This window comes from Brassica napus, chromosome A1 (assembly GCF_020379485.1).
Source record: "Brassica napus cultivar Da-Ae chromosome A1, Da-Ae, whole genome shotgun sequence".
Classification (NCBI taxonomy): domain Eukaryota; kingdom Viridiplantae; phylum Streptophyta; class Magnoliopsida; order Brassicales; family Brassicaceae; genus Brassica; species Brassica napus.
Genome location: NC_063434.1, coordinates 7,491,412 through 7,516,549, shown reverse-complemented (window position 1 = coordinate 7,516,549; position 25,138 = coordinate 7,491,412). Strand labels below are relative to the sequence as shown.

The following is a 25,138-nucleotide window of genomic DNA, read 5'->3' as shown; positions in this document are numbered from 1 at the left end:
ACTTGTTGTTAGAGGTGCTCTTACCATATATCTATTCTATTAAAACAGTAGTGTGATCCATTGATAAAAGTTATGTCCAACGATTATTTCAACAATACATACTTAAAAAATACTAACTGCATCAAAATATATATTATGGATGTAACCACTACTTTACTTGCATAATAATCGGGATAGCATCAAAATCAAAATCATCACTCAATAACTGCATCTAAATATCAATTATCAACGTGTCTTTGTATAACACGAACATTTGAGGCAGTTTAATGCATCTAAAAATCAAATCAGTATTGAATGAACATTTTATGGTTTACAACCCTGATTTTCGGGTCTATTTCGATTCATTTTGTGGGTACAACTATTTTTTTTATTAAATAGGTTAATAACTCAAAATGTTATTAAATGCAAGAAATAGCTTGATTCTGTTCAAATTTGATTACACATTTTAAATTTCTATCAAATACAGTAGAACCTCTATAAATTAATACTCGATAAATTAATAATCTTTATAAATTAATAAATTTTGCCGGTCTCAACTTGGACCAGTTGAAAATTTGACATAAATCGATAAAATAATAAGATAATATTTTTTAAGAAAATTCTATGTAAATATATGGTCCCATTAAAATTATAAATTAATCATTTATATGTATACCTACTTTATATAAGTAAGAACCTATTATTATATTGTTGTTTTTATATTCACAATGAAATTATCTTTATATTTATTTAACACTTACTATATTTTTGATGATAATTAGTGATATTATATCTAAAATCACATTTAAGTTATATGCAATATATATTATATACACCAAATAATATAATAAAAGTAATATAAATATCAAATTTAAAAAAATAACAATTAATTCTATACACTAAAATCAAATATTTTATTTTCTTAGAATAAATATATCTTAAAATAAGAAATATAAATAAGAAGTTTTTTGTAAATTAATATCTCTATAAATTAATAAAATTTCAAAGTTTCAACATTATTAATTTATAGAGGTTCTATTGTATATTGCATATCATTCAAAACCCTGATTACATATTCAATAATAAAAACTATATTCATTAGAAAATTATGTTTACAATAATTTTCACAAATATAATGCGTATTTGTAACATTTAAATGTAGATACACAAGCAAACAATTAAAATTTATATCAAATAAATTTATTAATTATACACCTCTTACATTGGGTCAAAATTTACAAAACTTATTTTTAATTACATAAGAAATTAGTAATAATAAATTCATATAAACCATTATATATGAAATCAAATCATGAAAATTGAATGAGAAACATATAATTTTATCTATTTTATTACTATTTTATTAATAAAAATTATACTATAGTTTACTATTAAAAATCACTGTTTAGGAATAAAGTACAAAATTAATGTGTGAAATGGCTACGATACAAGTGTATAGTTATGTAATATCACAAATTCAATAAAATTATCAAAACGTCTTACTAATAATTTTAAAAATATTATACACAAACATATAAATTAAAGTTCTTTAACATATTAGAAAAAAATTACAAAAAACGGGCATACGGGCATATCATTACGAGAAACGAGCATATGCCGAATCAACTTTTAAATTTTTATTATTTTATAAAATAGATTTTGATTAAGTTTTATACAAAAATATGATTACAAAAAATACACAAATATGATTATAAAGAAAAGCATAAATATAAAAATTAAATTTCTAAAAAGAAAATCAAAACAAAAAATATATCCGCCCTTTTAAGGACGGGTCAGAATCTAGTCTATACTATTAAAGCAGAATACTTCTTGTGAATCTGCCCCTGAAATTTCAGCGAAATTAGAAAACATTCTCAAAATAATTTACAAAACATGGCTTTTCATTAACATCTTTAAGTTAATTACAAAACATGGCTTTCCATTTAGTAACCACTAAAATCGCAGGCCCAAGAAAAACAATGCTTTTCTATTTACACATTGAATGGACTTTCGATATTTTTAATAACCCATCTAGATTTCGATGGAATATTTTATGGAAACAGAAATTCAAAATCAAAATCGACATATTAGTTGATATTGAGTATATTCTATTGAATTCTCGAAATCTGATTTTAGGATATTCTTTAAAATATTAAATAATGAACATTTAATAAAAATATCAAAAGTAAATGGTGTTGATAAGCTTGCTATCGATTTTAACATATAACGATTTTATTGAATTTTGAGATTGAGACAAATTTGGAAAACTAATAAATAAATCTTTAATAATATACTTAGTTTAGGAAAATAAACAAGAATATTCTATAATCGAATCAGTATATACCAAACCTGAAAGATCTATACTATTAAAATCTTACCTACTAAACAAAATATCTTTTGAAATTTACTTTAGTTTTCAAAACAAAATTCGAAAATTAAGTACCATTAGATACTCTGCTATATTAAATACCCGATATATTCTCCTATATTAAATACTCGATATACTCTCATTTCCTTATTTTGCTTATGATATTTTATTGTTATTAAAGTTTATCGTTAATTAACTAAACAGAATATCTTTTGAAATTTACTTTAGTTTCCAAAATAAAAGTAACTATATTGCCTAAAATTATGTAACAATCTCAACGACACGTCTTCTTCCAATTAATTATATAAGGTTGTTTCATCTCATAAGTCCATAGTCAACATTCCTAAGGCTCCTCCTCGCCTCCCTTCCTTTTGTTTTTAAACTTTGTATCTTTTTGTGTTTCATATGTTTTTGGTTTTCCATAAACTAAGTTTATCATATGTGATCATGTGCAGGTTTATGCCCGACAAGATAATGACATTGCTCAAACAGTTTAAAGTAAAGAAATAATGGTGTTCGTCAATCAATGCTTCAAATATCAACATTGTGGGTAAATCACAACATTGAATCCAACAGACGTGCTCTCCGTGAGCTTATCTTCGCCGCTCCTGATGCTCTACCTTGCCTTAAGGTGTCATCCTCTTCGAGGAAACTCTCTACAAAAAGAGTTCCGATGGTATGTGCAATCAATTCTCTATATAGGTGTCTATATATGTTATGTATATATGCGTGTATGTGTTCACACTATAAATATGTGTGTGTAGTATGAGTATGTGTATATGTATGTGCCTATCTTTGTCTGTATATGTTCAGTGTATATGTGTTCGGTATATATGTGTGTGTATATGTTTGTTTCAATCCTTACAACCGATAAACCTAAAAAATACAAATCTTAAAAAAACCGTTAAAACAGTTGATACATATTTTATTTTGAAATACATTCGTTAGAAAAAATAATTTTGACAAAGGAAACAAACCCGCGCTTTCAAAGTGCGGGTCAAAATCTAGTATTTTATTAAAACAGCAACATGACCAGTTGATAAATGGTTACGTCCAATCTATTTTATAATTGCATCTAAATTAACTACTTCCACTAACAACGAATTTCATGCAACCGTAATATTCCTTTTTTTCTTAACTAACCGTAATGTAACTTCATGCTATTAAAAACCGAGAGATATAATATTATTCATTAGTACAAAACTTATACCTGGTCCTTCATGAAATATTCATTTGATGATGATCAACTATTCCACATACAATCATTAATAAAAATACCTATACAACCCAAATACAAACCGACATTTTTTTTTTTAGTTTTAGACAAAAATAAATAATATTTGTTAGCTTAATAATATTTTTTTGTCAGCATTAGTTTTATAATATATAATTATAAATATTTTTTATTATCATGATATACAACTACCAACAGCCCATGAGTAAAAATCATAGCAAATATATATAACTTTATAATATATAGTTAACAAAACAGATTAAAATTTAGACCAATACAATAAAAATTTATGATTCAATTAAGATAAATAATAAATATAAATAGCAGTTTTATAAGAAACTTAAATGATTTAATCTATCTAATCTATTAAATTAAGAACATGACCTATTAATATATGTGTAGTTCAACTAATTATTTTATAACTGCATCTAAATAACAACCTTTTAAATACCACATGGAATCGTCAAACTGCATCTAAATATAAAACGTGATATAGTTTTTTACTCCATAATTGTAGGAACTTCAATGCTTATCCCAAAAAGGATATCATGTATATGCTTTTTTTTATTCAAAAGGTAAATATATTTTTGTATTTTTTTCTGTACGCCTATTTGTTACTTAATAATATGGCCATATCTAATTTAATTCTGAGTATTTATTTAACAAAAAAAGAACATTCCAGGAATCAAATCTATTATTCTCAGCTCAATTTCTAAATTTGGTTATCTAACCGCTTATTCCTACGTTTTTCTGTAAATATACACTAACCACTACGTTAGGATTATAACGGTATATAAATTAAATTTCTTTAACATATAAAAAAAATTACAGAAAAATGTTACATATTTACAGAAACATAAAAAAAAATAAAAAATTACAAACCAACATTATACCCGCGGGTCAAGATCTAGAACAGACAAATATTACAAAAGAACGGGTATACGGACATATGATTACAAAAAAATCGAACGTATGCCAGATCAACTTTTAAATTGCTATTATTTTATAGAATAGATTTTGATTACGATTTATACATAAATATGATTTTAAATAAAAACACAAATCTTATTACAAAAAAGAAAAATACAAATATGACAATTATATTTCTAAAAAAAAATCAAAACAAAAATATACCCGCCTTTTAAAAGACGGGTCAGAATCTAGTTAATATATTAAATAGATTGCTATTAAGTACCACTTTTAAAATACCAACTTTTGTACACCCATAACAATACACTAACTTGTAATGGATATTTTACATTTTATTTTAGAAAAGATCATTAAAATATATGAACTAAATTCTTTTACCATTTTAATGTATCAACTGTAGATGCAATGTCATAGATAAGATGATGCGCAATCGCATATCATCCCTCAAGTACAGAGCTGGTCATAAGCTTGTCAGACTTCTTCACCGATGGTTTTTGCACACTATGTAGTCGGAACTGTTCTCAGTTTTTTTTTCAGTTATTCTCATAGCCTAGCAAAATAAAGTAGCCACAGGTACTCTTATATATTCTTTTATAAATTTGAAATTTCATCAAAAAAATGTATCAACTAAACGAAACTCTTGTATAATCCCTTAACTCATCGCCTCATCGCCCATACATTACTGAAGACAGTTCAAATGTTTGAAAACTTAACCAGAAACTTGAAAAGGATTTGAACTCAATTCTCCATTTTATTTTCTCTTGTAAACGTGTTCAGACAAACCCATATCAACACTTTAGAACAGTTCTAGATTGTAAGATGTGTGAGAAATTTTGTAATCATTACCAATGCAATTTGACATACAAGTTCATCTTCCCTTGGTAGGAAAATCTCATATACAGTTGCCTACTTGCCTTTGGCTATTTAGTTTTGCGGATATGGTTTTAACAAGACACTTGAGAATAGTGATATGTGGATATTCAGATGAAAAATCAAAAAAGTTGTGAAGAGAAAGCCATACTTGACAAAAGCAAAGAAACCTTAGGATCCTCATTACATGAAGAAAAGGGACCATGAGGAAGATTAGATCTCCCATTTCTTGAGCTCCATACCATCCGGAGGAGTGCTCTCGATTGTCTTAGCCCCAACCTCTTTCCAGTTTGTCGACAGTACAGTCCCATTTGATTCCACCTGTTCATTTGTCCAAATACCATCATCAGAAACTCCATTAACAAAGAAAGACCAAAGAGTAAATAAATACTCACAAAGGATTTGCTCATGGCACGTCTCATATCCTCATCAGCATTCGAATACATCTCACGTAAGGACTTGTCCAAAGCAGCGTCTCCTTCCAGCTTCTCATCATTCTCCTGTTTCTTCACTTCGGCTTCAAGCTTGTCCCAGTCCTTTACTTTCTTGGAAGAAGGATAAGCAGGTCTCACTGAAACCTCTGGCACCATTATACAAAAGTTTCATATGTCAATAGACTGTTGTTTAAAAGCTCTAATCAGATAAAACCTAAAGAAACAAGAAGAAGACATAAAGATAGCGAACCTGATAAGACATTTGGCTTTGGCAAAACCGCTGGCACTTTGGCGTGTTCAAGAGAGGCCCATGTGATGATCTCTGCTTTTGCTAGACGGATCTCGACTTTGGTTGATAATACTTCATATCTGCACTTCTCTGGTACTATCTGAACACAGAAACACAAGTTCAATACAATGTGGTTCAACTCAGAACACTTATTCGTTTGATACATCAGTTACCTTTCCAAACAGTCTGGGCTGGAGATGATACGCTTCCTCCTCTCCAGGAACATCAATCACAACACTCAGCTGAAAAATTACATAACAAGTTTTAAGACAGAAGCGTCATATTCATAGAGGTAGGTTCTTAGAGTGCTTACAACTTGTTCACCAAAGTCGATATTAACATTCTGCTTCGGTATCCCTTTTGCGAATATAGTCACCACAACTTCTTCTGGCTTTTGGTAGTAGTCGTGTCTGAGATATATGACGATTATTTCAACTTGAATTTTTGTGAAAAAGAGCACTGTTTGCTACAAGGAAACTACCTGAACTTTGGTTTGGCAGGTGCTGAAGACACATGGGTGAGATCAGCTTTCACTGATGGAGATGCCACCGGTTGAACCAAAATTTTCTCTTCTTCTGAGCAAAGAAATTGAAGAGTTCAGATCATCGCATAATCATAATCAACCAGACAACAATGCATTAACCATACCTGAGATACGAAGGTCGCATTCGTCTATCAGCTTCTTGAATTTGGATTCACTTGGTGCAATTGAAGCACCCTTTTCAAGAGCATTTTTCGCAGTTTGATATTCTTCAAGCTTCATACAAGCAGTTCTACAGACAATGTACACAAAGAAAGGAATCAGATCTCTGACTTTAAACGTCACTATAAACCTATAACACAAGATAAAAACATACATACCCCTTTCTTAAGTAGGCTTTGGTCAATAAAGGATCCAACTCTATAGCTTTGTTCGCATCTTCCACTGCTTCTGCTCTCGTTCACAACACAAGTCTCAGAGTCTTACCCATCTCAAATCAGTATAAAGTTGCAAACTTTGTAAAAAAAAAAAGCAATCATTCCTAATCACAAAACAAAACAAAACAAAGAGACTCAATCTTGAACTGATCAAAGCAAGAAACCAAAGACATGGAAAACCCAGAACCCTAACAAGATAAAAGGTCTCTCCTTTATCTTCTCCTTCAAGAAAAGCATCGTCTTTTCAATTACGTGGCGAACAAGTTACCGATCAAGTTTTCGAGTTTGACGTTGGCCTGAGCACGATCCGCGAAGAACTCAGCGCAGTTGGGATCCAAGTCAATGGCTTTTGAGTATAAGTCAACAGCTTCATCGAAGTCGTCGTCTACGAAAGCCTCTTTGGCCTTCGCTGCAAGTTCCTTAGCCATGTCGATGTGGTTTTTCGTTAGGCTGAGAGAGAAGAAGAAGACGATGATTCGATTCGATTCGAGAAGGGGAATGAAGTAGTAGACGAGGTCTTGTGTTGTTCCCTCTCTCAAAGGGCCAAAGAGTATAAAGATGGATGCGATCTTTTTCTCTTCTAGATATTGTTTTGGCGCTTCAATACAAAAATAAACAAACAATATAGAGCTTAGTTAAATGGGTTTAATTTGGGCCGGAATATATAATCACGGATTAAGGCCCATCAATGTATCAAAACTAAAATCTGCCTGTATAATACTTCTCCCACATCGTAAGTCTTGAGATATGACACTCGTTTATGGCGTAGTATAAAAGAAGTCGAAGGTCGAGAATTGAAAGATACTTACCTGGACGGGGTCGACTCTTGATCAGCAAGACGAGTGGCCTAAGCTAGCGACCTCCACTGCACATAACGGAGGGGTGCTTAGCTTAAGGTCTCCCCATGTGGGAGAGTCTGCGTCATTATTTGTGGCAGTGGGGATCAGCGTTCGCGCGGTCCCTGCCATTACCCTACAGTTAAACTTTCTTTGTCCGTTATGTTTGTGGCTGAGTTTGTTTCATCTTGTGGATTTGTCTGTAGAAGCAAGTCACAGACTCACGTTAGTGGTTCATGCAGGATGTTATTGTCACAAAGATTTCATTCAGTTTCAGACTGACAAGGAAGCGTTACGTTTGGGATAAGAAGTAGTCTCTGTCCTTAAAGATCTCTACACTGAAAATACCACCAAATGGATCTTATGATGACTGTAACTACAAGTTGCTCTTTTGATTTTCCTTATCATAGAATATAAAATGTCAAGTATATCGTAAATGAAGATGTGCTTGGCGGAGTAATTAACGCATTATTATTAGGGAGATGTAACGTACACGAAGTTGCGTTAGGCTAAAAAAAGAATAGTGGACATTAAAACTTTGTCACATGCTTTGCCATCAGGCCCATCACCTTATTTCTGCTCCAATTAGTACATTACTTCCTTTTATTTCATTTTGTAATTCGATTTCTTAGTTAACATCGAATCTGAACAAAATAAATATTTATACTTTCAAATTATATAAACTTCTTTGAGGCAGATAACCAAATATATTTTTGCCTGATTTTCTTCCACTAACCGACTTATAGTACATTACTTCCTTTTATTTCATTTTGTAATTCGATTTCTTAGTTAACATCGAATCTGACCAAAATCAATATTTATACTTTCAAATTATATAAACTTCTTTGAGGCAGATAACCAAATATATTTTTGCCTGATTTTCTTCCACTAACCGACTATACAAAACTAATAATAACATAACTTATAAAAACTAATAATAATTATAATAATAATAACATGGACGAAAACCGAAATAAACTGTATCAAGTTGAAGACACTATATGGGTTTACTGTTTACATACCAAAAAAAAAACTTTAAGTTGGTGGTTTCTTCATTTAGAACAAAAAACTTATATTGTTTTTGTCAACTAAAAAAAGACATATTGTATACAAAAATCATATTCCAAAAAAGGAGTACAATAGTATAAACTATACACGGTACCCGTTTTCTAAAACCATGCAGATAACGTCAATTACCATCGTGAGTTAGTTAGAAAAAAAATCAAGTATAGGATAACTGTATAGCATATTTATAACTGACTTAAATGAACTAATACATTCGATGGACCATCACTTGTTGAGTTCCTCCTTTTTCCTTAATAACACAAATATGATGAGAAGAGGAAAAAACATACGATGAACAAACACGCAAGAAATTTCCGCAATAGGCTTGCAAGTAAAGAGGGATGAATAAATTAAATAATTAAGTTATGACAACTGAAAGGAAAACAAAACCTAACGGTATTTGTTTTTACAACGGCAAAATCCTACACTGACGTTTTGAGGAATGGGTGCTAAATATATTATACAGCCGTTTCTACGGCACGGCATTCCCATATCACTACTACTTGTTCCAGTCAATCAGTTGTTCTTATACGTGATAAACGCCAGCGATTGCGTTTTCACACATGGACAAGATTGCTTATTTTTTGTTACATCATATTTTTTCTTTCTTTTTACCATAATCTAAGCGAATCTATTTGCACAGTAGTGTAGGGAAGCATTTCTTTTGTTTGTATCATTGGTAGAGCTTGGATATTTCGATACACTTTCTATGAAAGTTGAAACATGGGTTTTAATGGATATTTCGATACACTTTCTATGAAAGTTGAAACATAGGTTTTAATGTATTATTATTTGCTTGTAGTGTATATCCAAAATTCTAGGCATGGAACAAAAAATAGTTGCAGATTATATTTTTAACTTGGAGGTATCGCGAATTTATGAAAATACAAAGATTAATTTATAAGAAGATGTACAATCCACATATAGACTCTTTTTCTAAGTACTTAAATGGGTGTAAGTAATATACTTACATTCGCGTAATCATATGATGACCTTCGAATCCAGATTGTTTAGTCTGTCACTAGACCACCATCTCATGGTTAATAGTTCCATACTTCACCAAACACAATTCAGGACGAGCAAATTACACCAGCAGAAAAAAGACCTTCCCAATTTTGTTCGTATGCAAATCTTAAAAATCCAGTATAAATTGCTATAGAAGGAATTTTATATCGGTCATGAGAAGATATTTAAAATGCATAAAATGATTAAAAAAAAGATATGGAGAATTCTACATTCTCTCCAAAATACGGGTTTATCATGCCTAGCAGCCGTATTTCGCGAAACAAAGACTAATCAGTGAGTTTACTATCTCAATTTTGGTAATTATCTTTAGGAAAACATATTTTAAATCTTAAATAAACTAAAACTTATATAATTTCATACAGAAGAAAAACAAAGTACTGTATGGTTGTTAGCAAATTGATATCATTTGTAATGTCAACAATAACAACTATCTATATTGAAACCTTTTTATTGTGATTCCGTATTCATTGAAATTTAATTCTTGTTGGTAATTTGTCTGCACTGTTTCTTATTTACAACAGTAAAATCAATGTAACCAGATGTTTATAAGAAAAAAAACAGTGCATCCAATTAACCTAAAATTACGTGAAAACAGATAATGTTATACGTACGCAACTTTAATTGCATGGGACATCTATCTATAAATACGCTCATGAACCATTTCATGCAAAGTTAAAATACAGCAAAATCCATCACAAAGAAAGAAACATTTCCAAAAGGCAGTTATAGTGACAATAATGGGCAAGCTCTTGGTGATAATGCTAGTTTGTATTTTCATGGCTTTCCAAAGCTTGGAAGCTCTTGATTATGGAGATGCACTAAACAAGTCCATTTTGTTCTTTGAAGGCCAACGATCCGGTAAACTACCGGTGAACCAACGTGTTACATGGCGAGCCGATTCTGCCCTCTCCGACGGTAAACCGGATAATGTAAAACTTATTCCATTAATAATTTAGCATTGTGTTTTCTCTTAACCAATTTTCGTGTGGTTAATTTTAATCGTTAGAAATTGAAATTCTGCTTTCATCTTCCAGGTGAATTTGATTGGAGGGTACTACGATGCCGGTGACAATGTAAAATTTGTGTGGCCAATGTCATTTACCACAACCTTATTAAGTTGGGCCGCCATTGAATACCAAAATGAAATTTCATCCCTAAACCAACTCAGTTATCTTCGCTCTTCTATCAAATGGGCAACCGATTTTATCATCCTTGCTCATGCTTCCCCCACCACTCTATATACACAGGTAAATCCATTTTTATAGCTCGAAATCAAAAGTAATCGTATGATCATAACCAGTATTCTCGTTAGATATGTGCCGGCAAGTATAGAAAACCCACTGGTGTTTCTTGTGTTTTGATTTTACGTTTTCATGATACTCTGCTTATTCTTCCCTCCCAAACATCTGTTTTTGAGGTGTGTGTTGCTTTTTGGAGGTTTCCGTTTTATGTTGCTGTACCCTCTCAGTTTGAATATAATCAGCGTAAAGAAGGCTAGAAAACCCCAAGATTAATTTTATTACCTATGTCAACACTTAGTTCATTATGGTTGCTTAAGTTCTTAAAAATGTTTTTTTTTATAATGATCATAAAAGGTAGGAGATGGAAATTCAGATCATAGTTGCTGGGAGAGACCAGAAGATATGGACACAGCCAGAACTCTCTACAAGATAAATTCTTCTTCCCCTGGCTCTGAAGCGGCCGGTGAAGCCGCAGCCGCGCTTTCCTCTGCAGCACTTGTTTTCAAAACGGTCGACTCTAATTATTCATCCAAGCTACTAAGCCATGCAAAATCCGTGAGTATACTATATATAAAAATTGAATCCGAAATAGCTTATGATCCTAGCGTAATCATGAGATGTATTAGATTTTGGACATGGTTAGTTATTTGGTTTAACGTTTGACTTGACTATTTCTGCAGCTATTTGAATTTGCTGATCAGTACAGAGGCTCTTATCAAGCCTCATGCCCTTTCTACTGCTCATACTCAGGCTACCAGGTAATTAACGGAAGTCATAGAACCAAACCGATCGATACACTTAGATATAACGAGTTATCTCAAATTAACAAGTTTTAAATAATATATGAATGTTTCCATGCTATATAAATGAATACTCTTTTTCAATGATATAACAATATACTTCATTTTTCAAAATATTTTTTGGTAAAAGGACGAGTTATTGTGGGCTGCGGCTTGGCTATACAAAGCAACAGGAGAAAATAAATACATAAGTTATGTAATAAGCAATCAAGATTGGAGCCAAGCCGTGAATGAATTCAGCTGGGACAATAAATTTGCCGGAGCTCAGGCTTTACTCGCATCGGTTAGTATATACTATATATAAACCAAGCTCGTTAAATTCTGTAACCAGATATATTAGATTGAATTTAATGAATCTTTTCCTGTCCATTTATTTTCTTAAGGAGTTTTACAAAGGGAAAAATGACTTGGGAAAATTTAAGAATGATGTTGAGTCATTCGTATGTGCATTGATGCCAGGAAGTAGCTCTCAACAAATTGAACCAACTCCTGGTAATATTACCGGTTTTAGATAACCAGTAAAATGGTTTGATTTTTTTTCTTTCGGTTAATGTTATAGTTTTACGATTATGTTTGTGTGTACTTTTGGTTATTTAGGTGGCCTTTTGTTTACTAGAGACAGCAGCAACCTACAATATGTAACAACGGCAATAACGGTTTTGTTCCATTACTCAAAAACTATAACACAAGCCCGGATTGGTTCAATACAGTGCGGATCAACCCAGTTCACGGTATCTCAAATTCAGAATTTCGCTAAATCGCAGGTAATAGACAACAAGTTACACTCCTAGACTCCAAGGCCAGTTCTACATCATTCATGTTTGTTAACCGGCCGGTTTACTTTTTAGGTGGATTACATCCTTGGAAACAATCCAATGAAAATGTCTTACATGGTCGGATACGGGAACAAGTACCCAACACAGCCACATCATAGAGGCTCATCTTTACCGTCAATCAAATCTAAACCGGAGAAAATCGACTGCAATGGAGGATATTCATACTACAATTCTGATCAACCAAACCCGAATGTCCATACGGGTGCAATTGTGGGCGGACCGGATTCATCAGACCAGTTTAGCGACGAAAGATCAGACTACTCGCATGCAGAGCCCACAACTTACATCAACGCCGCCTTTATTGGACCTGTAGCTGCTCTGATTGGCCTGAATTCCAACTAGAGCACCGGGATCAATTCTACCGGACAATTAGCAAAGAAAATTATTATACATCAACAGCTATTAAACTACAAATTTGAATAATTAACCAGGGAATATACCATTTGCTTCAAGGAATATTCCATTTACTTAATTAAAATGAAAAGTATATACTATGTGTTCCATCTTTTTCGATGCTGACCAATATGTTTGATGATGATAATATTGAATGTTCAATAAAATGTTTCACGCTAACTGAAAGTATTGAGAAGTCTATTCATATTAGTAGCTAAGTTAACGAAAGTGTCAATGTCACTTACCTTATATCAATACTATTAAAAAAAGAGAAATACACTTGGAAAATAACCTTATATTCATGTGGTATATTACATAAAATACCACTACTTTAAACTTCAAATTTAAACTCTCATTAATGACAATTTGGCCATTTGACAAAACCTTATAAATGTACATTTATTCCAGCTATTACGTCGTATATAGACTAAAATTTATTCACAGCTATGATCGGCCTAACCGGATATATACAATATAATATACGTCTATATCAATACTATTAAAAGAGAAGTACACTTGAAAAAAAATTTTATGTTCATGTATTATAGAAAATAATTTTATGTTCATGTGTTATCCCCTATATATTAAAAGAGAAGCATTACAACATATTTTTGTAGCCACATGTCATCACCATAATCATTCTTAGAATTCTTAGAAAAATATGTTGATCCATATAAATATATAATAAGTTTTTTATTAAACTAACCATAAATTAATCATAAATGTTCTTCATTGTTTCCTTAAATAAAAATCACGGAATTACCTAATGTGGCTAAAGTATATATGACAATTAATGATTTTGAATAATAAAGATTTGATAAAAATTAGTATATTCTCTACCATTTTTTTTAAACATTAACTTATTAAAATAAATTAAACAACTACATTAACTATATAATAAAATTTTAGATTTTTTCGTATATGTTATATTTTGAATTTTTAAAAACAAATATTAATGACTAAAGTTATTAAAAATTTCACATAGAAATTTTTGTGATCCATGATTTAAAATTTATGTTATAACAAGATACAAATGATTACGAAATTACACAAGTAGGAAGTCTCATTTAATAAATATTATATATATGTATATTAATAGTTAAAAAAAATAAATTATATACCATATAAAATACATAAGTATTTTAATTTCGAATTTGTTTTGAATTTTTTTGATAAACATTTTGAACAATTATTGACAACTTAATATTTAGATTTTAAACTTTGCATTGAATGTTTTTAAAATTATAAATTACTAAAAGTATTAAACATCCCATAATTTTTTTACTGTTATTATTGATTTAAATTTTTTTTATAAATAAATACAAATGATCAAAAATCATATGAGTATAAAATATTTTTTAACAGATGTCAATATTTAAAATGTACTATATATCTATGTTAATATCATTTAAACTTAATTTTATGCCATATAAAATAGAAAAAAATGTTTGGCTGGATTAATAAAATCTATTTAAGTATTTGTACCAATTTAATTATATACGTAATAGTTACTAAATTTTTAGTTATTCAATATATATTTATTATTTTATAATATGTAAAAAATATATAATACTTGAAAATAATTTATATATAATATTCATCCCGCGCAAGGCGCGGATCTTGACCTAGTACTATATAAAATGCCACTACTTTAAATTCAAATTTAAACTCTCATTAGCGGCAATTTGGCCATTTGACAAAACTTTATAAATGTACATTTAGTCCATCTATTGCATCGTGTATATAGACTAAAATTTATTCACAGCTATGATCGGCCTGGCCAAACATATACAATATACGCTATAGACTAATTATTTTCCAAGTAGATTTGGAAATCTTAAACTACACACCTAGACAACAATCCAAACATTTAAAGAAATGTTAACCACATTTAAGAACTATGATTTGTGTTTCTTCAATCTAAACACAGCGATGATCTTCAACCTCGACAAAAAACGGTTTTACGTATTCGAATCATAAGCATCTCTAAAATTACATCAAACCATACATTCAATTCAATACCCTTCCAACAATCACACATATACTAGCTTTATGATCGTTTTTCTAAAATCATGTGATATCTTACTTATTATCCTTTACAAATCTCAACTACAATTTAATATTTGTGATTTAGCTTTTCTTAAAAATCTGGTTTTTACGTGATAGATACCTTAGAAGTCGAGTATGTGTTGAACTTAATTTAAATAAGTGCAGAAGATAATCTTAGCGTGTATCTATAAATAAGTTCAACACATACTCGACTTATATATGCACTTCTAAACAGAGTCAAAATGTCTTCAAATAAGAGTTTCTCATTACTCAAACATGTCAAGCCATTTGAACGTGGTTGATTAACCTTTGTTGATTTCTAATGTATGGGGAAAGTTCTTCACGAACCATATTTACAGCTGAAAACCAAATATGGCGCCAAGTAGATTACTAGATTGATATTAAGTTAACCGTCCCACAAATATATTTGTAACTGAATTCTTTAAAAATAAACTTATTGTCTTGGCTTTTGTATGACGGGAAAGAAAAAACGTATAGGATTTTATTTGATTAAATTTACAGGTTAAGGTGGAAACAAGATGAAAACTACGAAACTTTAGTATCCTAGAGACTTGACATTAAATGCATTTTCTGAACGGCTGCAATGCAACTACAATATAAGTTTGAATATATAACGTTCTCTAGTAATCCCATAAGTACCCATTTATGAACTCTGGGCTATTCAATATTTCATCGAAACCACTCGGAATATGTCCCGTATCCGACGACAAATCCGTTGGTAAACTCTTACTCGTGCCCTCGATTTCTCCGGTTGTTAGGTAGGTACTCATTTCTGCAACCTCCGTGGCTTGAACCACAACAGACGATTCATCACCGGATGTGATCACGGGGTTACTTGTAGGAGAAGAAACCACTTGCTTGCCTGATTTTTTGGTTATGCACGGTTTAGGTTTGGAAGATTTGGCTCGGGTTGTACCAGCTAATGAGTTTCTTCGGGTTGGTATCTCGTGATCGTGCTCATTCGTGTATGTTATGGTGAACTTTTCCGGGTTCTGAGGATTTCTTTCGACTTGTTTTCTTGCTAAACATCCCTTTGAGCTGCTGCACCTGTAATAACTCCTGAAGAAAACCAAACACAAATTGAGAGATTAGGTAGCACTCGTTATCAGAGTCTGACTTCAGATTTTGAAAACCTTAAACAATTTAGTACGAATTTTAACAAATTTTTTTTTTTTTTAACAATTTGAGGGTATAGTTCATTTGATTATTTTCAGGACCGGCGATGTTATGTTTGATTAAGATAATGTATAGGATCAAACTGAACCGGGATTGGATTAAGACCTTGGGTATGGAGATCCTTTGATGGGTTTCTGCCCGTATTTACGCCATGCCCATGCGTCCGACAGCAGATTCTCTTCATTCACTTGCTCAACAACTCTCTTCTGTTGGTTCTTCTTGCTGTCCAAATTTAAAATCATATTATATTTTTTATTTAATTCAACTAGGATCATATATTCATGAGACTTTAAATTCAAAATCAAGTTGGAGGTAAAAAACATTTTGGTAAATATGCATACAACTATTTTTTACTTATATCGTAAGTAAGACGACTTAAAATAAAATAAAAAATTATACGTTATTTTGAATAATCTTGATATTTTCAGCATTTTCAAGAAGTTCAACTATAACCGACCTCTTCCATGATTCAGGGATTCGGATGCGGTTAACCCTTGATCCGCTCGCTAGAAGACAACCATGTGTGCGGTGTTTCTTATCATCTCGGAAACATCTTGAATCTTCCGGAACAGAGACGGAGTTCGTGAGGGTTTGTGTGGAGCTAGGGTAAAAGGGCTTGTAGAGTACACCGAGTTCGTCTAAACCGATTTTCTCCGCCTCCTGTTCGTATAAACTAGCTGTCTCAACCGGAAGACAAAACGAAGGTGAAAATTCATCGGAGCTTTTGCCGGAAAATACATCAGAGGAGCTAGAGTAGCCTCTGACTACTGCTTTCAGGTCTCCTTCGTCCATAGAAGCACTTGACCCATATATATATCTCTCTCTCTCTCTTTTCGAGATTTTGTTTCCTCTTTTATCGTTGACAAGTATATGACGAGAAATGCCTTTTGAGCAACGTCGTTTATATACAAGTAGATTGTTTGTAGTATATTTTTATTTTTATTTTTTTCGTTTTCCCATGTAAACCCGTTTAGTTATCTATTCTATTAAAACAGCAGTGTGACCCATTGATAAAAGTAGGGTCCAACAGATATTTCAACAATACATATTTTTTTAATGATAACTGTAATGCCCTTTTAATTTTTTAAAGTAACTACTACATGATCTTTTTTTTTTTCGAAACTAAGTAACTAACCACCACTCCTTACAAGTTTGAACTTTGAACATACCGTTTACTTTTTTTTTTTTATATCGTTTACATAGTTTTAATTTTTGAGAGTAACCACCACATGTATACGGCTACATTTTTTATATACGAAATTAAATAATTCCAATTTTATGAAATTTTTTTTTATTTAATCTATTTATTTAATTACTGTTTTATTGCTAAACAAAATTGTAACAATACTTTGTTATTTTTTTAAAATACATTACTGTTTGAAAATAAAGTACCATATTAATGTGTTAAAAGGTTATGGCACAAATGTATAGTTTAACAATATAATAAATTCAATACAATTATCAAAATAATTTACTAATCATTTTAAAAAAAAAACGCAAATATAATCACAGATAAAAACACAAATATGATTACAAAACAATACATAAAATACATATATGATACAAGGAAAAACACAATTACATACTTATGAAATTTGATTTATTTAATATACTTACAAAAAATATATATTCTATTAAATTCATATCATACAATAATAAGATTATACAGACACATAAACATATAAATTATATTAGGTAAAAAATTTAAAAACAGAAAAATATACCCGCCCTCTCGAGGGCGGGTCAATATCTAGTTTAACTTTTAAAATTTTTGTTGAGTAGAATTTTGAAAAAGTCAATTCGTAGCCAAACGTAAGTCCAGATTACCTTAGATTGACGTAACGAGCAGCTGGGTGAAGCTAAATAGTATTACAGAACGGTGCTCCAAGTATATATTACGTATAAGCTTCTTTTTTTTAATATATATGTTCGACTCCGGAAAAAATACATTTAGTATTACAAAGTAGACTACACTTTCGGAATAGTCCACTTTGCAATACTATACTGTATAACCTAATTTGAAATACCTTCTGATTCACTATGTTAACTACTTGAGCCAAAATCCAAGTTCAAACTAATCAAATAGCAGTTATTTTGTTTTTATTGAAAATCAAACTCGTAACCAATCTGAGTGTATACTCCCAAGATATTATAAATCTTTTTTATAAAAATAAAACATATATTTTAAAAAGCGTTCAATTTCATTTCGGAGTGTATAATCACTTTATATTAAGCCTTGTGGCAATATATAGTTTGGTCCGAGAGCCCCACGCAAATATCATAGAATAGGATACCTTTAAGCCCGTATATAGCACGAAATCTTCCTACTAAACTGAAGACAGATTCTCCAATAATATCTTCTTCTTTAATGATGTTTTTTACAAAAATAATTATGTTTATTTGTGTCATATAAAATATTTTAGTATATATATATATATATTTAAAATGTTCATTCAATTTTATCATAGAATAAATAAATTGTTAGGTAGATAAGATGTGGGAGCCCATCTAGCTTAACATGGTATCAGAGCCCGATCCATGCAGTCCAATCCGATCCATTATCGATTCAGCCCAAAGTCGGTCCATCGATCTTTGCCCGAACATTCCGAGATTGACGCTCAAAGAGCCATCATCTCGAGGGGGCGTATTAGGAATAAATGTCCCACATCGGATATTGGAAGGGATCCTTAGCAATATATAAGATGGATGGGCCACTCCACTTAGTACCAATTGGTTTTAGGTTGGAAGCTCATCTAGCTTAACAGATAATAGACCAATTATGTTATATTCTTAGAGAAATTGTTGTATCATTTGTTAGTTTCTGTATTTTCATATATAGTCTTGCTTCTGTTTGCTTACAAATTCGTTTTATTTGAGGGATTTTGAACGAAGCTCTAAGATTTTTTCGGTCTATGATAAATTGCTTATTGCCTTTATTTTTAAGGGGAGCGAGAATGGATGTTGGCGCGGGTGATTAGTCCACAAAAGAAAATGCAAACTATAACTCAAAGTTAACAAACTAATTTAAAAAAAAAAAACTAAACATATATTGAGAAAATAGAAAACATTTAGCTAGCTTCTTGCAACTAGGAAGAAATTTTCATCCCCCTCTTGACCAACTTGATGGTCTGTGGATTACACACACTATTTGCTGCGTCTCCATTCAATATTGCCAATATCTAAATTGAAATATTATGTTAAATCACTTTAGCATTTATATGATAAACTTACATATTAAACAAGAAAATTAACTAACATAATCTGTATAACCTACAATTCTAATTGAGTTTTAATATTTGTGTTGATGTAAAATTTAAAATAATATTAACCCAAAATACCAATAGCTACATAGAAACACATGAAGCTTACAGAGAAGTTATCATAACTCTCCGAAGTGAAACCTTACAAAGCATTCTCCAAAAAAGAAAAAAAAAAATAAAAATAATATGGGAAGGCAACAATCAGAACATAGATAAGTACTGCCAGCTCGTCGAACTGGGATAGTAACTTTTTTTTTTGATAAAAAAGTGGGATAGTAACTTGGTGCATGATTTCTTTTATTTTTTTATCTCAAACATGCTTAATATAACTTACTATGATGTTTTAGGTTCTTGGTTTCCTTATGTTTCCCATAGGTTTATATTGCATTTTAGTCTCTCAAATTTAAATATAGACAAAAAATTCTGATATGCTTTCGCCTTATTCTTATTTCCAATTAACAAACTCTCTGGATTGTTTTAATCAGTTATAGTGTATGATATTTAGAATGTGAATGAAGCAGTTTATTGAATATGAATGTATGATAAGACAAAGAAAGCATTCAACGCACAGTACTATTTTTTATGGCTGTATAGTTTATAGTGATGACATAGTGCATATTATCAATGTCTATAAAACAAATACTTTTCATGTTAAGTTAAATTAGCCTTATCGTCGTCAGTGACACTAGAATAAATATACAAAATTTTGCTTGACGATAATTATACCCTTCTATTATATACCAAACTTATTATATATTTTATTTTCACGATTATATATATAACCAATCATAATAACACTGTTGATTTGTGTTAATACCTCCCACGAAATATATATACGAATCTTCAACGGTCAAAAAAAAAATATATATATATATATATAGTTTCAATATATATATATATATGTACGAATTTCAATATTACTTGGTGATGTGAATATTCCATCATCTATATATATACTTTATTTGTATGTCGACATGGTATATGAAACCATGACAATTGACAATATGAATACAATATAATAATATTGATGATCTCACCAGAAAAAAATGAAAAAGAATAAAAATATAACCGGTTCGTTTGAATTCTTCGTTTAACGTGTGAAATACGCATACGCGATTTAACAAAAAGAAACATACGTTCAGTTTATGTAATAGGACTTTAATCTAGAAAGGGACAAAGGACAAAAAAAAAAATCTATAACCACCAAAACTAATCTTTTATGAGACAAATGAGTGTAAGTTATGATTATACCTTTAATGAAAGCTCAACATCAACCATTGGATCTCTTATGGGACAAATGAGTGTAAGTTATGATTATACCCTTAATGAAAGCTCAACATCAACCATTGGATCTGATTCTTCACGTTATAATCTGAGCCGTCCGATCTTTAAAGATGAAATATTTACAATAATGCCATTAATGAAACTTGTCTCTCAGCCGCTGGATCTTATGAGTCTGTTTTAATCTTAGCCATCAGATTTTGTCTGGGTCCCACTGAAAATTTAATCACTTTTCTTCTTCTTCCTTTCTTCTTCAACCATACCCAACCACGAAAATTCATTTCCTTCACCAACCAAACCTCTATTCTTCAACTCTCACCCACAAACCTTTACCTCTGTTTCTTAGGGTATTTTTACAGGTTATGACACCGTGAAACATCTCATTTGCGTCGTCCTTGGTTCTGAAATCTATTGGTAAGTGTAAACTCTCTTCCTCTCTCTTTTTTGTCTTTCTCTCTTATGTTTTTATTGTTATTTGTTTCGGTTAAGTCATATAAAATACATGTTAACTGTTAGTCAGATTATAAGGTTGGTTGATATAATTTTGTTAGAGTATGAAACATAAAATTGTAAAAGAAATCGTTTTTGTGTATGGTACAACCGGTACAACTTGTAACTCAAAATTCTTTAACAACTAGTTTCACTGGTACAACTGATGTAGTATTACTAACATTTTTATAGAAAATGTATTATTAGTAAATCTGGTATAACTAAGTGTAAAACATTGAATATGTGGTATTGATACACCTAATATAACTTGTAATAGTCATGTGCAAAATGAACGTCGGATAACTGGTATTACTAGTATAACTTATAACTAGTTTGATATGTAAACCCGTCAAAGTGATAATATAACAGATATTTTTTACAACCGTAAAACTCATATAACTTGTACAACTACTCAATAATATTGTTGTTTTTTACTCATTTCAGGAAGTATGGATAGCAATGGATCTGTGGTGATACACTTTGAACATGGTGTAGACCGACATATTTCTACTTTGGTGATGAAAGGAAGATATGAGGAGATTACTTATTCCCACTTGGTTGATAGAATAGGCAAAAAAACTGAAGATTGATGTAGATGCCACCAAGCTTCAACTGAGTTACTTTCCGCTGGTCTTGAATAATAAAAATTCTTGTTATATCTTGGATGATGAAGATGTTTTAGGATATTTGATGATGGTAGATAAGAAGAACCAACGTTGTGTCTTGCATGTGGAACTTGCCAAAATCGTCTCAGAAAATCAGAGCAACGAGATGTTTTCTATGAATGAGGAAAATCTGAGTGATGCCAGAGCTAATGATGGCATGGTTGGAGTTGGAGAGTTGGAAATTGTTCCTCATATTCAGGAGGATGAGTTTGAGCATGAGAAAATCAGTGAAGAGGGTGATGAAATGGATGATAGGGAAGAGTTGCCGACTGTTACAGCAGTTGAACCTCCTGTTGTCAATTCAGAATGGGATGATGGCATTGATATTAGTCTTCATCAAGAATTTGCGACTAGAGAAGAAGTGAGGGATTTAGTGGACAAAGGTGTGCATTCCAATTGTTTTGAGGTTGATATACAGAAGTCGAATCCTTGGGTTTACATATTGAAATGTCGTGGGGCTGGATGCAGATGGTATTTACGAGCTGCAAAGCTGAAGAACTCTGATTTTTTCTCTATCAGAACGTATAGAAAGATTCATACGTGCTCTCGTGGAGATGCAAGTGTCATGAAGAAGAAGAAAAGAGGCACGCCAATCTTGGTCGCATCAGTGGTGCACTCTGATTATCCCGGCAAATACAAGACTCCGGATCCAAAGACTCTCATAGATTTGGTGCAGAACAAGCTGGGTGTTAAGGTTTCATATTCTACGGCTTTGAGAGGGAAAAATAAAGCTTTGAGTGATTTGCGTGGTAACCCGGAGGAGAGTTTTGCTAGGCTGCCATCTTACTTGTACATGTTACAAAGGATGAATCCTAATACCATTACACGATTAGAAGTGGATGAGAAGAACCAGTTTAAGTATATGTTCTTTTTGCTCGGAGCTTGCATCGAAGGGTTCAAGGCGATGAGGCAAGTGATAATAATGGATGGAACTCACCTGAAGGGTGTGTACAAAGGAGTGCTTCTCATTGCCACTGCTCAAGATCCAGATCATCATCATTATCCCCTTGCTTTTGCAGTAGTAGATGGTGAGAAAAATGCAAGCTGGGAGTGGTTTTAACTATATTAAAAACTTTGATACCAGATGATCCTCAGCTTGTATTTTGTACTGATAGAAACCAAAGCATCATCAAGAAAGTACACGAGGTATACCCATTGGCGATCCATGGATATTGCAATTATCACTTGTCTAATAATGTCAGCGGAGCTTGCAGCAATGTTAACAAGAAAGGGGTTGCCAAAAAATTTAGAAGTATTGCTGGTATTTACAGTGAGGTGGAGTTCATCAAATGCTACAACGATTTCAGGAAAATGTATCCTCAAGCGGCCGAGTATCTAGATGACAGTGTTCATGAGACAAAATGGGCAAGATGTAAATTTCCGGGAGAAAGGTACAACATAGACACAACCAACACTCTTGAATCTATCAATGGTGTTTTGAAGGAACCAAGGAAATATGCGTTGTTGCCAATGCTTGATGTGATCGTGGAAAAGATAACAGAATGGTTCAACAAATACCGTCTATTATCTCTACGCGTACCAGAGAGGCAGATACTAATCCCACATGTGCATGGGATATTGCATCACATATATCCTACGGCTAAAAAGCTGAAGGTGACCGAGCTAAATACATTTGAAGGTCACTACAATGTGCTTGGCGAGGATGGTCATGGTTATTTGGCTGATCTGAGCAACAAAACATGCTATTGTAGGTGTTTTGATATTGATCGGTATCCTTGTGTGCATGCACTTGCTGCCATCATGGCGCGTGGAGAAATGGCTGAACATTATTGTTCTAGGTATTACTGGATGGAGCAGTGGACTTTGGCATATTACAGGACAATATATCCAGTGCCTCATCATTCAACATGGGAAAGTTCTGAAATTCCTGAGGAAATCCGATCTCAGGTTGTCCTCCCTCCGTATGTGGAGAAAAAAAAAGGAAGACTACAAGTTACTAGATTCTCATCTGCCGGAGAATATCGGAGGAAGAGAAAGAAGAAGTTTCCACCATTGATTGGTGAAAACGAAGAAAGTGGCAGTGATGGCAGTGACAGTGATAGCAGTGGTAGTGACAGCAGTGACAGCAGTGGAAATGGGAACGAAGGAGGTGACAACGAAGGAAGTGGTAACGAAAAAAATGATGAATGAGTCTCATTTGTGTTGTAGAATTTATTTGTGTGTTGTGGAACTTATTTGTGTTGTAGAATTTATTTATGATTGTGGAACTTTATTTATGCATTATGTTGTTTCAATCAGGTACGACAGGTGCAACATGGTAAAACTTGATAAAATATAACACTCATATATATGTGTTGTCTTACTGGTACAACTAGTAAAACTCAAATAGGTTCGACTGGTAAATCTAGTACAACTATGTCAAATTTACTAAAATAGGATCTACTAGTATAACTAGTACAACTGTGCAGGTTGTAAAATTTAAATATTCTTTTGGGTGTTCCCTATTAAAAAACCAATCAAATAGTCTAATTTTTAAGTGTTTGGAAAGGTTTCTTTGTGTTTTGTATTGTGCTTTTTTTTTTTTTTAGATTTCTAAATCCATCACAAAAGTTTGTTTGATCTACCTTATACTTTTAAGGTTTGTTAACTTGTTTGTCCACTTATTTTTTGCAAAACATACACGACAAGTATTTTCACAATAGTGATGATTTCATTGTATCCGGGCAAGCATATGTAAACATACAACAGTGGTACAACTAAGGTAATTGTATTTTTTATATGGTACAACTAATATTTTTCGATTTCACTGCCAAAGTATAACTATGTACAAACTGGTACAACTAATAAACTAGTACAACTATGTGAAACTACAACATTTTAAATGTGTATCACGTTTTAAATGTTCAACACATTTTAAATTTGCAACACGTGATTTTGAACTATGTAAAACTAATGTTATTACGTAGTTGTACTAGTTGTACCATTCTTAAATGTTATTGGATTGTCATACTTGTATT

At 31.7% G+C, this 25,138-nt stretch overlaps 5 protein-coding genes and 1 non-coding gene across 7 annotated transcripts; 4 read left to right on the top strand and 2 right to left on the bottom strand.

The window, feature by feature from the left end:
- Window positions 1-5,333: 5,333 nt before the first annotated feature.
- On the bottom strand, window positions 5,334-7,708 carry LOC106374521 (protein SGT1 homolog A-like). Of its 2 annotated transcripts, XM_013814530.3 has the most exons (9): window positions 7,291-7,708; window positions 6,966-7,035; window positions 6,753-6,877; window positions 6,586-6,679; window positions 6,418-6,514; window positions 6,278-6,346; window positions 6,066-6,204; window positions 5,777-5,961; window positions 5,366-5,702 (listed from the first exon to the last, which is right to left on the bottom strand). In XM_013814530.3, the coding sequence occupies exons 1-9, from the start codon at window positions 7,448-7,450 to the stop codon at window positions 5,595-5,597; spliced, it is 1,047 nt and encodes a 348-aa protein (XP_013669984.1). In that variant the 5' UTR covers window positions 7,451-7,708; the 3' UTR covers window positions 5,366-5,594. The 2 variants fall into 2 exon arrangements, with proteins under 2 accessions (XP_048597162.1, XP_013669984.1); XM_048741205.1 differs by lacking the exons at window positions 6,966-7,035; window positions 7,291-7,708 and having other exon boundaries at window positions 5,334-5,961; window positions 6,753-6,963.
- Window positions 7,709-7,823: 115 nt separating this feature from the next.
- On the top strand, window positions 7,824-7,987 carry LOC125579316. The gene has a single exon (XR_007317301.1). It is a non-coding gene; the product is annotated as a U1 spliceosomal RNA (small nuclear RNA).
- A 2,622-nt stretch (window positions 7,988-10,609) lies between these two features.
- On the top strand, window positions 10,610-13,399 carry LOC106374500 (endoglucanase 20). Its single transcript, XM_013814513.3, has 8 exons — window positions 10,610-10,878; window positions 10,984-11,196; window positions 11,545-11,745; window positions 11,871-11,948; window positions 12,121-12,273; window positions 12,374-12,482; window positions 12,588-12,754; window positions 12,839-13,399. The coding sequence occupies exons 1-8, from the start codon at window positions 10,687-10,689 to the stop codon at window positions 13,166-13,168; spliced, it is 1,443 nt and encodes a 480-aa protein (XP_013669967.1). The 5' UTR covers window positions 10,610-10,686; the 3' UTR covers window positions 13,169-13,399.
- A 1,425-nt stretch (window positions 13,400-14,824) lies between these two features.
- On the bottom strand, window positions 14,825-19,255 carry LOC106374489 (probable WRKY transcription factor 29). The gene is made up of 3 exons (XM_013814503.3): window positions 16,923-19,255; window positions 16,571-16,687; window positions 14,825-16,348 (listed from the first exon to the last, which is right to left on the bottom strand). Exons 1-3 carry the CDS (start codon window positions 17,255-17,257, stop codon window positions 15,910-15,912), a joined length of 891 nt encoding a protein of 296 aa, XP_013669957.1. The 5' UTR covers window positions 17,258-19,255; the 3' UTR covers window positions 14,825-15,909.
- A 1,405-nt stretch (window positions 19,256-20,660) lies between these two features.
- Window positions 20,661-24,985, top strand: LOC106417406. Its single transcript, XM_048741192.1, has 2 exons — window positions 20,661-21,420; window positions 21,940-24,985. The coding sequence occupies exon 2, from the start codon at window positions 22,186-22,188 to the stop codon at window positions 23,218-23,220; it is 1,035 nt and encodes a 344-aa protein (XP_048597149.1). The 5' UTR covers window positions 20,661-21,420; window positions 21,940-22,185; the 3' UTR covers window positions 23,221-24,985.
- Window positions 23,472-24,311, top strand: LOC125576175. The gene has a single exon (XM_048735586.1). It carries the CDS (start codon window positions 23,472-23,474, stop codon window positions 24,309-24,311), a length of 840 nt encoding a protein of 279 aa, XP_048591543.1.
- Window positions 24,986-25,138: the final 153 nt, after the last annotated feature.

Excerpts from the sequence above, each read along its gene's own strand:
- LOC106417406 (XM_048741192.1), top strand. The coding sequence starts at position 22,186 with ATGATGGTAGATAAGAAGAACCAACGTTGTGTCTTGCATGTGGAACTT.
- LOC106374489 (XM_013814503.3), bottom strand. The coding sequence starts at position 17,257 with ATGGACGAAGGAGACCTGAAAGCAGTAGTCAGAGGCTACTCTAGCTCC. Across the intron at positions 16,688-16,922 it reads ATCCCTGAATCATGGAAGAG|CAAGAAGAACCAACAGAAGA; the intron begins GTCGGTTATAGT and ends AAATTTGGACAG. Across the intron at positions 16,349-16,570 it reads AAAGGATCTCCATACCCAAG|GAGTTATTACAGGTGCAGCA; the intron begins GTCTTAATCCAA and ends GGTTTTCTTCAG.
- LOC106374500 (XM_013814513.3), top strand. The coding sequence starts at position 10,687 with ATGGGCAAGCTCTTGGTGATAATGCTAGTTTGTATTTTCATGGCTTTC. Across the intron at positions 11,197-11,544 it reads CCACCACTCTATATACACAG|GTAGGAGATGGAAATTCAGA; the intron begins GTAAATCCATTT and ends TGATCATAAAAG. Across the intron at positions 12,483-12,587 it reads ACAAATTGAACCAACTCCTG|GTGGCCTTTTGTTTACTAGA; the intron begins GTAATATTACCG and ends TTGGTTATTTAG.
- LOC125576175 (XM_048735586.1), top strand. The coding sequence starts at position 23,472 with ATGTATCCTCAAGCGGCCGAGTATCTAGATGACAGTGTTCATGAGACA.
- LOC106374521 (XM_048741205.1), bottom strand. The coding sequence starts at position 6,963 with ATGTATGTTTTTATCTTGTGTTATAGGTTTATAGTGACGTTTAAAGTC. Across the intron at positions 6,680-6,752 it reads ATGCGACCTTCGTATCTCAG|AAGAAGAGAAAATTTTGGTT; the intron begins GTATGGTTAATG and ends TTCTTTGCTCAG. Across the intron at positions 6,205-6,277 it reads AGCCCAGACTGTTTGGAAAG|ATAGTACCAGAGAAGTGCAG; the intron begins GTAACTGATGTA and ends TTCTGTGTTCAG.